The sequence below is a fragment of the Ahaetulla prasina genome, chromosome 2 (genome assembly GCF_028640845.1).
Source record: "Ahaetulla prasina isolate Xishuangbanna chromosome 2, ASM2864084v1, whole genome shotgun sequence".
NCBI classification, from domain to species: Eukaryota; Metazoa; Chordata; class Lepidosauria; order Squamata; family Colubridae; genus Ahaetulla; species Ahaetulla prasina.
Window position 1 is genome coordinate 123,074,952 of NC_080540.1, and position 13,878 is coordinate 123,088,829.

A 13,878-nucleotide genomic window follows, 5' to 3' on the forward strand; every position below is an offset into this window, starting at 1 on the left:
TTTGGCTTGAATGGGAAGGAGCATTTTCAAGTGTTCCAAGGAGAGATGAGTAGGAGTGATGTGACAGAATGGAGGGAAGAAAGAAATGTGGGCTGGATGTCGAAGAAAGTTTTTAGTGAGATGGATGGAGTGGGAATGCTGCCTGAGGGGAGGGTTAGAGAATCAAAAGGTAGGAATATTTAGAACAGCTCTGGAGAACAGGAGGACACAGAAGAACAATTGTGGTTGAGTGCAAGGAGAAATTGGGAGGCTGTGTCTGTGTGAACAAATAAAATAAATGATCTTTCTTATTATTTATATTTCTTGAGTTCAAGTGCAGAAAGGAACAAAACCTTTTGTGAATTTAACATGGAGTTTGTGTATGTCCAACTGCTGTTCTTTCCAAGACTCATGTATACTTTCACCAGTTCCAGTGCTTTTTTATACTTCAGGATTCCAGCCTTACGTATGTAATTAGGACTATGTATTTGGAAAATCAAGGGACGCGGTGACTCAGGGGCTCGGATGTTGAGCTTGTCGATCGAAAGGTCGGCAGCTCAGCGGTTCGAATCCCTAGCATTGAGCTTATCGATCGAAAGGTCGGCAGCTCAGCGGTTCGAATCCCTAGTGCTGCCGTGTAACGGGGTGAGCTTCCGTTACTTGTCCCAGCTTCTGCCAACCTAGCAGTTTCGAAAGCATGTAAAAATGCAAGTAGAAAAAATAGGGACCACCTTTGGTGGGAAGGTAACAGAGTTCCATGCGCCTTTGGCGTTGAGTCATGCCAGCCCCAGACGTCTTCGGACAGTGCTGCTCTTCGGCTTTGAAACGGAGATGAGCACCGCCCCTTAGAGTCGGCAACGGCTAGCATGTATGTGCAAGGGGAACCTTTACCTTTACCTTTACCTTGTTTGGAAGATCAGTCTAAATGAAGCCATTGTGTAGGGAATTCAATCATTCTGCACTTTTACATAATATGCAGAACCGTAAACTAACACGCAGGGTAGATTTGCAAACATGCAAAGCTAAAATTAAAATATGGCTCTTTAGGTCCATTGTATGTTACCTGATTTCTATTCCCTTTAAAAGAATTCCCATAAAGTAAAGCAAAGCACAAGATAGAAGCTTAGAGCTGACTCTTACCTGTTATTTCTTTTGAAATAACATTTCTTTAGAAAAACAGGCTGCTGGATTCAGATCAGTGCATGTAGGATTCCATCATGAATGTCATCTGTGTGAATAATTGCATTACGAACGATTTGATCTTTATTTATCAGTTATACTGATGTATACATTGCTGTGGTGCTAAGCCAGACCTAAACTAAGCGCATGGCATTTAGCAATATCAGCCAGCTTCAGATTTTCCAGATTTAAAATTTGCTGCAGGCATGCAAATGATCGCAGCTCCATCCTATTGGCATTATAGGTTTAAAAGCTTCACAGCCAGCAACTTCTTACCTTGCACCTTTCCCAGATAATTACAGATTAGAACAGGCTAATTTTTATTTTTGGAAAACTCTCTACGTTTGTTATTATTGTTTCCTAGGCTGCCCCTTGCATAAATACATATGCAAAGCTCTTTGATCTGTAGACATAATGACACAGATTTATCAAATGTTTGCATTATTCTGTCTTTTTTCATTTTCTTTTTTCTTTTTTTAAAGAACAAGGTTGATTTATGGAGTGCAATTCCCCATTGCTTGCATCTTTTGAAATATGAAGTGTCGGGGAATAGCCAAGGTAATATTTAATATCCTCCCAAGAACCCTTTGCATTTCCTAACAAATGAAGTACAACTTAACCAAATGGCTCTCATCTGTTTAGCCTCTTTTCTTTCTTTCTTTTTTTTAGCCAAACAAATTAACATTAGAATACCTGGGAGAAAACATACAACATCTCCTCTCTAGATGACAGAACATAGACAATTATTAGCAAGGGGAAAACAGGGACTGAAAAGACTCCAGCCTGGCTGGAACAGATGTTTTCACATCTCCTGTTGGATTCTGCAGTCAGGGAGACCCTGTAGGACACATTGCCACAGTCTTTTGAAGTGGGCCGGAAGGAAAGTGGCTGCAACATTTCATTTAAATTCATTCCATGCAAGGCTAGCATATTGCTGCTCAAAGCCCTTTAAGACCACCACAGCAAAACATCCCTCATCTTTAAAAACTGCTTAAGTCTGTCTATGTTAAATATGATGTTTCTTCAAGCAAAACTGAGTAGCAATAAAGTAAACACATTGTTCTGCTTTGAGATATTAATTTGAAAACCACCCACCCAACTTATTTATTTATTTATTTATTTTATTTGATTTTTATACCGCCCTTCTCCCGAAGGACTCAGGGCGGTGTACAGGCATAATAAAACCGACAATACAATATACAAATTTAAAATACGATTTAAAAACTTATTTTAAATTAGCCCAATAATTAAAATTTACCATACTAAGAAAACCCCGTTTAAAATTAATGAATTTAAACATTAAAATCCCAATTTAAGCCAGCCCTGCGCGGATAAAAAGATGAGTCTTGAGTTCGCGACGAAATGTCCGAAGGTCGGGTATTTGGCGTATTTGGCGTAAACTTTATTCCTAGAATATCAGGTCCTAAAAGCCATGAGAAAGATCACAACCAGCTTCATCCATTGCTTCTTAAAAGTTTTTATAATTGGAGTAGACATTCTAAAACTTCTCTGAGTAATTTTCTTTCAACATTACAGAGTTTCCCAACAATGTATTGACTCTAATCTTATGATGAGATGCTGCATACTTCAAAACTGGCTGATCAGGAAAGAATAGAATGACACTGGGATCTGATTTTTTAGGCCCAGAAAGATTAATTGGCATGAACGTTTCATCTTAGAATGTAAAAAGTTTTTTGTTTTTTTTTACTAAATCAATCCATCAGTCAATCTAAATCAGAATTGTTACACTAGTTAGTTATTCTGGAAAGGCACCTAAGAAATGAGGGGCCTGTAATCTCTTCCTGCATGTGTACACGCACACATTTACATTTAAGTTGCATCCTTTTTCTGAATGGACACGCAGCGGTCTGAATACAAACCAGATGTTAAGATTAGCAACTATGTATAATATTACGATGTCACTGGTATGGCTATGATGCCTACTTCCTATCTGAAATAAACCACTTCAGGCAAGAAGTAAAAAACAGACATTTATGAAAGTACCATGCTTTGTGTTTTACCACTCAACTTCTTCAGATGCTTCAAATAAAACTTTCATGGCATGAGGAGTACTTTAACTACAAGAGAGAGCTCTGATTGGTCTCTTCCACCCCTTTTTTGAGGTCCCCCAGTTTCTCTTTCTATGTCTTATATGCCATAATGTCAGCTCTCTACCCTTTTTACTTTAGTTTAATCTTCTTTTTCAATATGGTGACCACAACTGGACCCGAGACTGCACTTGAGACCTCATCTGTGCCAAATCAAATAACACTGTTACCTTCTCCTGTCTGGCAAGCTGGGATGCTGTTGAAACAACTGCAAGTAGTTTATGTTGTGTTTTAAGAAATACTATATTGCTGGCTCCACTTCAGATTTATTCCGTGACTTCTAATTCCTCCTCAGTAATGCTAGAACTTAGACAATCTTCCTCCCAGTTTGGTAATTATACATTTGGTATTCCTTTCCAATGTGTCATGTTGAATGCTTTTCATTGTCAAATTTCATTTTCTTATTTTCCGTTATAATACATAACACCACATTGCTCCCAAGTTTACTTAAATAAATCCAGATCACTTTGTTTGATCTCCTCTTGTAACTGTTTCCCCTACTTTCAACACCATCCAGTCTTTTAGTTGCAGGCAAAAGGAATTTAACTTTTGTTCTGTTTCATGATCCAGAGTTCAGCTGAAAATCTGTTCTTTCTTTTTTTGTGAAAACCAATCAAGAATCCTTAAAGTATCAGAATCTTCCTAATGCTCCAAAAGAATTAAAATGAAGTGTTAGATAGATTATGGGAAGTGGTCGTATTTTAGCCTTAATTCACAACAGGCAGAAGGAAACACCTTGTCTACAAATTGCCTACAACTTAATATACTCACTGGATGAGTAATGGAGCTTGGTTCTTGGCATTCCAATTTCCCGAACTATAAAATACAGATGTAATGATAATGCCATAACGTTGTGCCTTGTCCGCTTTCCCCGCAGCCGAGCCCGTCTTATCTGCTTCTGAACGCTGAGGAATGTCCTAGCATGCCTCCCGGCCCCAGCCTTGGCTCCATGCCCAGACAGGCCGAGGAAGAAGAAGTGACTCCAGCCCCCAGCCCTGGCTCCATGCCCAGGCAAACGGAGCAACTAGACCCCTCCCCCTCCCCCACAGCATGTGAGCCTGAGGAAGGTCAATTACCAACAGCTGCAGACTGGAGTGACCCTCGCTTCAGGAGAATTGATAGGCGGCGTCAACAAAAGGAAGGGAGGGGCAGGCCTGGATAAGTGCTGAGTCATGGAGCCACACCCCATGGCCTATATAAAGGATCTGCTTTCTGGCATTCTCTGAGTCAGGCAAAGTCTACCTTATCTTGCTGAAGTCACTTTCTGGTCTCCTGTCTGCCTTGAGAACTTTGCTAGGACTTTGGCAGAGCTGCAGAGGCACACCTGATTCGGATTTCCCTGACCTGGCATTCAGCAGAAGAGTGGGACACGACTCATAATAAATGTGTTAGTTCAGTGTATTTTTTCAGAAAGTATTAATATGGGATAGGATATTCCTAAAGCTAATGGTTTGTTGAGTTACTAGAGTGAGATATGTATTTATGATTCAACATATTTGACTTTGAGGAGGGATATAATACATCCTGGTGGTGCAGGGGTTAAAGTAATGTTGCAAGAAAATTCAGACTACGCCCTGATGTTCAATCCTAATGGGACTCAAGGTGGACTCCCTCTTCCATCCTCCTGAGGTTGAGAAAATGAGGAGCCAGATTGTTGGGAGCAATATGCAGAGTCTGTAAACCACTTAGTGCTTTAAAGTACCATGGGGCAGTGTATAAGTCTAAATGCTATGCAATTTCTATCTTGAATAGATGAAAGAACGTCACACAGTGATTAAGACATGTTCCATATTGCTCTAGTATTTAGTGCATGAAAAGATATAGTTAAGATATGGGAAGTACTATTAGAAAATTTAATATAAAGGGGTGTGGCCTATCTAATATAAAGGATGGGGTGTGGCCTATCTAATATAAAAGTATAAAAAATATAAAGTATATAATATAAAAAGTAATTTAACAGTGGAACAAATTAACTGAGTGAGATGGTGGGCTTTTCCTTTGATGTGCTTAAGCAAGGGCTAGATGGTCATCAGCATCTATCTATCCATCCATCCATCCATCCATCCATCCATCCATTTATCTATCATCTATCAAATTTATAGGCCCTCCATCTTACCTCAGGATAACTCTTGGATGGCATGGGGTGCTTTATAACTGGATACCTGTCCTGAGCAGAGGGCTGGAGTTTATGGCCCCAGTGGCTTCTTCCAATTGTATGCTACTAGGTTTTGGTAATTCCACCACCATTGGTATTAATGGGATTTATAACCCAACACATTGGCAAGGCAGATTAGAGAATGATTGGCAGTAGCTACCCAGGATTTTAGACAGGAGTCTTTCCCATGCTGCTATAAACATTTGGTGTTCAGGAAACTCTTGCAAAAGTGGAACTTCTATTTTCATTTAGCTTCTTCAGAAAAACCAGAGAGAGAAAATAAATGCACTATTAACTCACACACTGAATGAAATGAGCAATGCAACGGGCACTTTCTGTTTCAAAATTTTCTCTAGAAGCACATCCAAATTTCCATTAACCCAAATTGTCATTTCATATTCAAATTAAGGAGAAACTTTGCACAGAAATGTATTAACCATAGTAAACTGAGGTTGCTTTTCCTGATGAAATAGTAAAATGACAAAATCATGTCATGGCTGTGCCTCAGCCCTACAATGTCTTCTATTCAGATTTTGGTTGTTTAAAGTAAGTGGATGGATTAGTTTTGCTCTTTAATAATGGTTTGTAGTTTGCAGAAACAAGTTGAGGAGAACTACATAATCCATTGGGGACAGTGCAGATACTTTAAATTTACATGGCAGGGATGTAGTTTCACACTTTTGTGAAATATTATTTCACAAATATAGGCAAATTTTATTGTTGCTACTACACATACTCCATTCAGTATGGGTGGAGACATTGTCCATTATTAGTTTTCTCTTGTTGAAACCACAGTCTCTCCTTGGAGGACAGCTCCATTCTATTACATGGTTTCTGGGATACTTTTGCAGGACTTTAGACGGCACTCTGTTAGCTTGATTTAATTTCTACGTATATAAATGAGTGCAAAAAAGTGACTTATAGTATGACCAAGTATGGCTATTTTAATTCTGGCTCCTACATTGCAGAGTAAATTAAGTTGTGGATGAGACTAAATAAAATATATTGATTATATGTTTTTATTGCTTGGTATCACACCTTACAGGTGATTAAGAAATATGTTTATGTTTTTGAAGTATATAGATAGCATTGGGGATATTGAGACTTGATGACATAAAAATAGCAATTAAAATTATGCTATGGTATAAATTATTTTGTACTCATGACGTCTTGAAGTCATAAACAAGGTTGGCTTATTAAGTGAGCATGTACCTGTTTCTGTGGTTAATCAATCATAAAAGTTTCACTCTAAGGTTATTTCTGATTGGTTCAAAATGTTTTCTCCGTTGCCAAACTCAGATGATCCCCTCCATTTGGCATTCCAACTTGTACCAAAGGTGCCTGATGAAATATAACGTGAAAGAGTGGTAGAAGTCAGGAAACTATACTGAGAGCAGCCTCTCTCTCTGCACACAAGAGTTATGGTGGCAAAGTGGTTAAAATGCAGTGTTGCCAGCTAACTCTGCACACTGCTAGCAGTTCGATCCCGATTGGCTCAAGGTTGACTCAGCTTCCATTCTTCCAAGGTTGGTAAAATGAGGACCCAGATTGTTGGGGGAAATATGCTGATTCTGTAAACCGCTTAGAGAAGGCTGTAAAGCACTATGAAGCGGTATAAAAGTCTAAGTGCTATTGCTAATAAGACGTTTGAATCTCTGTGATACTCTTTAGTGAAGTCATCTTCCCTACTTTTGTTCCTAGGGAAACAATACTACTCCAGGCAGCAAGAAAGTATGTTTATAGAAGTGAAAAGTAGTAGGCCTAGAGTGCCAAAGACATATGGTGAGCAAAATTTTCATAAGATTACCAGCAATTTATATTTTTTCAAAAATAAAATAGCTAAATGTGGGAGCTAGGTAATAGCATTTTGATTCCAGGGACATAGTTTTAAGCAGAATTGGTTTCTTCTCAATGAAGCTCAGCACAAATATTTTGTATTGCATAATCAATAAGCTCAGCACCTTTGCACTGAACAAAGCAAAAAGGAGTGAGAAGAAAATTATGGCTTTGCAGTTATATCTGGGAAAATTCATTATAGCATTAGGAAGCCTTCTTGAGTATGAACTGAGGAGTTACAATACGAGATTGGTATTTCCTCACAGTAGAAGACTGTAAGTAAAATCCAAGTATTAAAAATCTTTGTTCAAACTGAGGATGTTCCACATATAATGGCAGTTTGTGTAATAATTGGTAGATAGAATCACTTTTCTTTTAGAGAAGTTATTTCAAGTTCTTCCTTATGACAAGTTCTTCCTCATCTCAAGTTCTTCCTTGTGACAACATTTTATAAAGGCTTACAGACTTCATTGAAGAGCATTTTCTGAACTAGTGAAAGGTTTAGACATCAGCAGCTCACTGTAAAATGGAAAAAGATTGTTGTTTAGCACCCAAGAGATGAACCTCAATTTTGGTCAGGGTTTTTAGAGCAGAACCAGTGTAAAAACTAAATAGAAGTCAGGTTAAAAAAATAGTCCTTGCTTAAATATCCTTCCGAATTGGAGTTGAAGCAGAACTTTCCATAGCAATACCTATATGAAAAGAGATGTTTTAATACAGCATCATGATCAATCTTAATAACAATTGATCTATAGAGGGATTCTGAGTTTCCTCTGAAGCCTCATTTTGAAAGCCAAACTTCAACAAATAAAAGTGGTGTAAAGAGTTCCTCTTGGGTAGTTGTAAGATTTTTCTATCAAGTTATGTGATTTATTTATTTAGCATATGACATACAGGGAAATCTGCAAAAGCCATAATTAATACGTGCGTGCCTAACCTTGTACTGCAGGTGGCAAACTAGATTACAGCAACTGACTAGTAGCGCTAAGGTTGTTGGCTCTTCCAGGCCACTCTGCTAGTCTTGCCTCGCCTTGTATTGCATTGCCTCATGTCCGGCCAGGTCCAACACCAGCTTCTGCTCTCCACACGCATGAACGCAGCTAGATTTTTCCCACTGAAGTGTTACCCAATTACCTACTTGCACTATTGCAGTGCTTTCGAACTGCTGGGTGGGCAGGAGCTGGGGAGCAAGAGGCAGGACCTCATTTCATTAAGCCGCTGTGTCACCGCATCACCCAAGTTATGCAATATGATGTATTAATCAAGTTAACCATCTGGCCTGAAGCCATTTTGTCAGTCACTACCTTCTGTTGTGTAAGCGAAATAATAAGTTTTATGTAAAGATAGCTGGCATATCGTTTGCTAGTCAAACCATCTTAAGATGCTTTGGCAAAGCCATCTTAAGAGGGTTGAACAAAGAGATATGTTTGTCTTTCAAAATATATAAATAATACAGAGGAGTTAGTCACAAAATATCAGAGAAGACTGAAGAATATAGAAATGTGGCTGTTTCATTATACAATACAACATCATTGTATTGGGACAAAAGGGATCATTTAAAAGCAGGTTTATGTAGGAAACAGTTTATAACTGTCCAAGCTTAGGAAAGTGGTTGAAGAAACAGTAGATCTTTTCAAATATAGGATAAGTATTGCTTAGTATTATAGACAGCTATAGTTATCTCAGATATGCTATTGATTGTTACAAAAAATATTTAACTTTTGCATAATGGTTTTACAAAGCTATAGTACAATGCATTACAAAGAGTATTATTATGTACTTCTTTATGCTATTACTGAACATTTATTTTTACAAAATATTTTCTCTGCAGTACTCTGGGATCCTCTGAAGGAATGGGGTGGCAGTCAAATAAATTAATAATAATAACAATACTCGAACCCAAAAGCCATGAAAGGAAATCATTTAATTTGAAAATAATAAACAGTGTGTTTATTGGAGAGAAACAATTCAGACCATATCAACACCAACTTCTTCCATCTGCCATGATTAATCAAAACCGTCCATTGGGAAGGCAAGCTTCTGAAGCCATCTTTAATATTAAAACACATGGCTTTTTCAACATGAGGTAATCTCAGGTGGTAAGTTGCTTTGGCTTGTCCTCATGGGCCAATGACTTCTTGCAGGCTAACATAAGAAAAATGAGCAGTGGCAAGTGCCAGAGGCTGCACAAAAACAACTTCCTCGAGCTGGCACGGTCTGCATCTCTGTAGAAACGAAAGCCAAGGTAGGAAATGTATAAGTTGATTGGGAGAGAAATTACAGGGAAAGTCCACGTGGTGACATCAAGAACAGGAGCCAGCGACGTGAGTCCAATTAAGGCAAAGCAGTGACGCAGAGCCACTCGCCTGCACATTGCAGGGTGAGTGACAGACATCATGCAGTAGCCACTTCGGGAGTAATCCTCACGGAGACCCCAGCTCAGGGCATTGAAATGAGGAAACTGCCAGGAGTAAAGAATTCCTCCAAGCACTAGCGATCCTGCAAAAAGAGAAATTTAAAGCATTCAATTGTTTATACAGTGGCTAAAATGGATTATTTCAATAATAGAAACTTTATTGCTAGAGTTGCCTTTTAGTCTGAGCAATAATGTTTTATTCTGTTCTTCAAAATTTTAATGCCCAAAGTCTTCTGGAGTTGGAGGCCACACCAAATTTTAACAACAACAACAACAACAACAACAACAACTTGGCTGAACTTCCTATTTGTTATTTTATGTAGCCAGTAAATCATTTGCAGATGCAGAAATCACATCATCATAACCTGCTTGCCCCAAGGTAGTGAAAGGTATACATAATGCAGCTGCAAGAAACATTTTATGTAGTTTGCCCATGTAGCCTCTAAATACTTGCTTTGTATGTCAAAGAAATAAGGTGATAAAATCAGGTGACAGATGACCAAATGTTATATGTGTTATATATTATATGTATTATTATTATTACTATCAGCATGATGTAGGAAATAAAAAAAATAGAAAAAATTCTCAGAAGAAATAACCCCTAGTTAATTCTTGATCTTAGTAATTCTATTTCAGGTGAGCCCCCTTCAATTGTTCCCCACAGGAATTCTCTGGTTAATTAGAATTCACCATTAGCAGTGATCTCTCTGGGTAAATGGAATCACAATGTTTATCTCTCTACATGGGGCTCCCCTTGAGGAGCACCCGGAGGCTCCAACTGGTACAGAATGCGGCCGCGCGGGGATCGAGGGAGCCCCTCGTAGCTCCCAAGTAACACCTCTCCTGCGCAGGCTGCACTGGTTGCCGGTGGTCTTCCGGGTGCGCTTCAAGGTGTTGGTTATCACCTTTAAAGCACTCCATGGCATTGGACCGGGATATTTACGGGACCGCCAGCTGTCGCCAGTTACCTCCCATTGTCCGGTACGTCCAGTGCGCGCTCACAGGGAGGGCCTTCTTAGGGTGCCGTCGGCTAGCCAATGTCGGCTGGCGGCCCCCAGGGCAAGAGCGTTCTCTGTGGGGGCCCCGGCTCTATGGAATGAGCTGCCGGTGAGACTCCGTCTCCTCCCTGATCTCCGGACCTTTAAACGCGAGCTCAAGACTTTCTTTTTTCACCAAGCGGGGCTGGCCTGATTGATTTTAATATGGGGGGTTTTAGCGGGTTTTTAATAGGATTTTAATTTCTGAAAAATTTTAGCTAATATTTTAAGTATACAGCGGTTGAATCAGATTTTTAAACTTATTATAGTATTTTAATTTGTTTGGGATTTCTGTTGTTTTATTGGCTGTACACCGCCCTGAGTCTTCGGAGAAAGGCGGTATAAAAATATGAATAAATAAATAAATAAATAAATAAATAAATAAATAAATAAATAAATATTAATAAAATGGAATTTTTAAAAAACAGAAGAAAGCATTACTTTTCATATCCTAACCCAGAAAAGTGCAATTTACTCAGACATATCTTACAAAAGAGCTGCAAAATTCCTGGAATGAAAAAAACCCTCTCTATGACCATTTATACCTTAGTCACTTCGTAAGTGGACAACTGACAACTGCATTCTACATGTGGCAAGCCCTGAAGACTTCTTGGAAGGTATAACTGGTCTAGAATGCAGCAGCTCAGGCATTAACAGACATGCCTTTCTATGTGCATGTGATACCTCTTCTCTGTGAGATCTCCTGCTTGACAATTGGCTTTTGAGTGCAATCCAAGAAGCTGGTTATGTCTATAAAGCTCTTCATGACTACTTGAAAGTCTACCCAGTATCTCTGATCGTTTCTATACACCCTACACAATCAGGCAAAGTGGCTGCAGATTTTCCAAAAGCATTCATTCTGCTTTCAAGAGGTACAGAAAAGTAGTTTAAATAAAATTGCACCCAAATATTACCTTGCCATGTTTCTGGTGCAGGATTATTAAGCAGAAATGCATGAAATTGATCTTGTGGTAGCCACATAATTTATATGTATACAATATATAGGTGAAAATGCTGTAACTGTGGATAAGCATGTAACCCATTCAGCACTACAAAATCCATGTGTCACAGCATTTTATTGTTTCTTTGTGCAAATCAAGAGTACATACAGGGTGAAAACAAGAACCTTAATTATTTAAAATGTGGTTCTATTTATTCTGTTTGTCAGTTATCTATTTTTGGACAACTTTAAAAGTTGATGCAAAAGCAAAAATTAAAGGGAAAATGAGAACCATCCTATAATAAAAGCTCAGGCACTTGGGCACTGTAATTGTCACAATAATTATGGAACATTTTCTTATAATTACAGTTCATGTTCAAAATCATATGCTTCAAAAGATTGAATCTTATGACCCTAAAATTTAGTAAAGACACCCAATAGTCTCTTCAGAAAATCTGTCTTTCATGAGAGACTTTTAATAGGCATTACTAGACTCAGAAGTTTAACTGAATTTCACAGGTCCAGTTCTGAACTAATGTCATGCATTCAAATTTCAAAGCATAACAGGAAAATCTGTTTTATTCACATGAGAATGGAGAAATTGTCCTAATGGCATTGAACAGTATTTTTGTCACGGTATGTACTTCCTTTCGCTCTTTTTTGGCTAACTTCTCTGATCTACAGTTTCTATTAAAATATATATTCTGCTCCACTACTCAAGCCCTTTTTTCCTGTTATAATCTATGTGCCTGTATTAAAAATAAAATCTGCAAATCTGAACTTGAACACTGTATGAGCTAATCCCCTCCACATCAGAAGTAGCTATTCCCCATTCTGTTAAAGATCAGTATATAAATCTACTATGCACAAAAAAAAATGTTTTATCTCTAGTTATGTTTGCATACATATATCTGAATGGAAACTCATGGTAATGTTTTGCAAAAAGTCTTCAATGTAAAACTTTGGTTCGTTCAACTTTGTATCATTTACAATTTCCAAATTGGAACTTCAAACCAATTTGCTACCTCTTTCAAAGTCTTGGTTTCTGGCTTCATATGCATATAACAAAGACAGCCAACTAGGCATTGTAACTGAATGGTAACAATATCAGCTCAAAAACAGATGTTGGAAGTCTTATTACAGTTCCTAAAGGCAATGTTTATTGTTTTAGCTACCAAAAAACACTGTTTTGTTAAACACACAATTTGGGTAATTCTTTTTGAATAATACGAAGGAATTTTAAAATCATTTCCACATTCTAGGAGCCAGTTGATATAGAAAGTATGCATGGTGGTTGGTGGTGGGAAATACCTGCCTAAGACTTTACTAGTTATGTAAGATAATGTAGGTATTCTGAAGTTTAAATCCAGTCTTTAAGAACCTCTTTTTAGAAAGATTGTATGGTTGTTTTAATTGGTTTTGGTAAAAATCCTAGGTCATCCTAGCTTATAAAATACTAAATAAATTAATCTCCCTTAGTCTGGATCAGTGTTGCTTAAACTTTTTTTCTCAGGACTTCTTCTCACTTCTAAAAATTATGGAGGATCTTAACAGTTTTTGTATACATGGCTTATATTTATTGATATTTACGATATTAAAAATTAAAATGACAGATCGTACAATATTTATTTATTGAATCAGGTAAAAATATCAATATTAAATCATTAGATACCAATGACACTAGATTTTATGACACTAAAATTTAGCAAAGATACCCAATAATTTCCTCAGAAAATCTGTCTTTCATAAGAGGCTTTTTAATAAGCATTACTAGGCCCAGAAGCTTAACTGAATTTCACAGGTCCAGTTCCAAACAAGTTTCATGCATTCAAATTTCAAAGCATAACACGAAAATCTGTTTTATTAACAAGTGGGTGGACAAATTGTCCTAATGGCATTGAGCAATATTTTTGCCATGGTATGTGTGAAAAAACCCTAATTATGTAACAAAATAAAATAATGAGAAGATTGACAATTTTAAATTTTTGCTAATATCTTCAATATCTGACAATAATTTTGATTTTGTGTATCCCTAAGAGGGTCTTGGGGTACTCCCAAGGGGCCCTCAGACTAGACTAAGAAACAGTAGTTTGAACAACTGATATTAGAATCAGAAAACGAGCATAAATTCAGCTACACTTTGCAATAGAAGAAACATTAATGTCAGTTACATAACATTCAAATAAAAAAAAATAAGCAAGATATCTTTCTTGATGGCGTATATTTCC

At 37.7% G+C, this 13,878-nt stretch overlaps 1 protein-coding gene across 1 annotated transcript in view; it reads right to left on the reverse strand.

Moving 5' to 3' along the window:
* Positions 1–9,162: 9,162 nt before the first annotated feature.
* Positions 9,163–13,878, reverse strand: part of LOC131189518 (protoheme IX farnesyltransferase, mitochondrial) — a 76,000-nt gene continuing 71,284 nt past the window's right edge. The window contains exon 4 of the mRNA XM_058165637.1: positions 9,163–9,756. Coding sequence (XP_058021620.1) covers positions 9,350–9,756 — 407 coding nt within the window. The 3' untranslated portion in view covers positions 9,163–9,349. The remainder of the gene's footprint in view (positions 9,757–13,878) is intronic.